Here is a 955-nt window from a genome sequence, read left to right on the forward strand (position 1 = left end):
TCTCTCTCTCTCTCTCACACACACACACACACACACACACAGTTTAGTCAGTTTTGCGAAGAGCATGTAAACTGGCCTGTAGGTTCATAGAGGAGTTTTGGTGAGAAAAGTTTGAATGAGAAGAGTTCATGTCATTGAAAGATTTTTTTCATTCATTCTGTGCCAAAGCAATGATAAATGATCCAGTTTATCCACACAAATGCTGTTGTGCTTCACTGGGAGAAGAGTTTTGGAAAAACTGACCCGAGTGTTGAGAAACGCGTCCTAGCGATTAGACAAAACTGTATGAATGTGAAAAGCAAGACTAAAATCCTGAAGAAGGGCCTCATTATTTGCAGTTGTTTGGGTCTGGGAGGGGAAAGAGCGGCTCTGATGTTCGGAGGGACCACTGATCCTGTAGTACAGGACAGATGATGGTCACCTGATCTCTCTGGTCCTGCAGCGAGAGCTTCTCCTCCTCCAGATGCAGCGTCAGCTCCTTCATGCGGCGCTCCAGTCTGCGGGTCAGCTGCTGCAGCTCGCTCTTCTCTCTGAGCGCAGACAGAGAACAGAGCATCAGAGCAGAGGAGACGCTGTGAATCAGGAGCATCTGCTGCGTCTCCTCACCTCTCCTCTCCCAGCAGCCTCTCCTCCAGCTCCTGCAGGTGCTGCTGCAGTTTGGAGATGACGGCGTCCTGACCGATGCGCTGAGATCCCTCCAGCTGCGCCACGCGGCCCCGCAGATCCTTATTCTACAGGACAGCAGATCCAGGAGCTCAAAACAAACCCGGAATACCACACTCTATTCTCAGTCGAACCCGACACCTAAAATATTCACCTCAAGTCCCCTGAGATTTATGTTAATATTTCAATAATTTATTGACACATTCACATGCACACTTTTTTTGTAAAATACTAAATGAATATTTGATGATAATTATAATAATAACTTTATTTTACATTACAAAATTACTTA

At 46.1% G+C, this 955-nt stretch overlaps 1 protein-coding gene across 1 annotated transcript; it reads right to left on the reverse strand.

Moving 5' to 3' along the window:
• Positions 1 to 317: 317 nt before the first annotated feature.
• LOC107735754 (cingulin-like) lies at positions 318 to 731 on the reverse strand (the record flags this gene model as incomplete). Its single annotated transcript, XM_016547340.1, has 2 exons — positions 318 to 530; positions 607 to 731. Coding segments are annotated over 2 exons (327 nt in total), but the record flags the coding sequence as incomplete, so codon positions are not given.
• Between the last annotated feature and the right edge of the window lie 224 nt (positions 732 to 955).

Source organism: Sinocyclocheilus rhinocerous, unplaced genomic scaffold (genome assembly GCF_001515625.1).
Source record: "Sinocyclocheilus rhinocerous isolate Xijiao unplaced genomic scaffold, SAMN03320098_v1.1 C36265238, whole genome shotgun sequence".
NCBI classification, from domain to species: Eukaryota; Metazoa; Chordata; class Actinopteri; order Cypriniformes; family Cyprinidae; genus Sinocyclocheilus; species Sinocyclocheilus rhinocerous.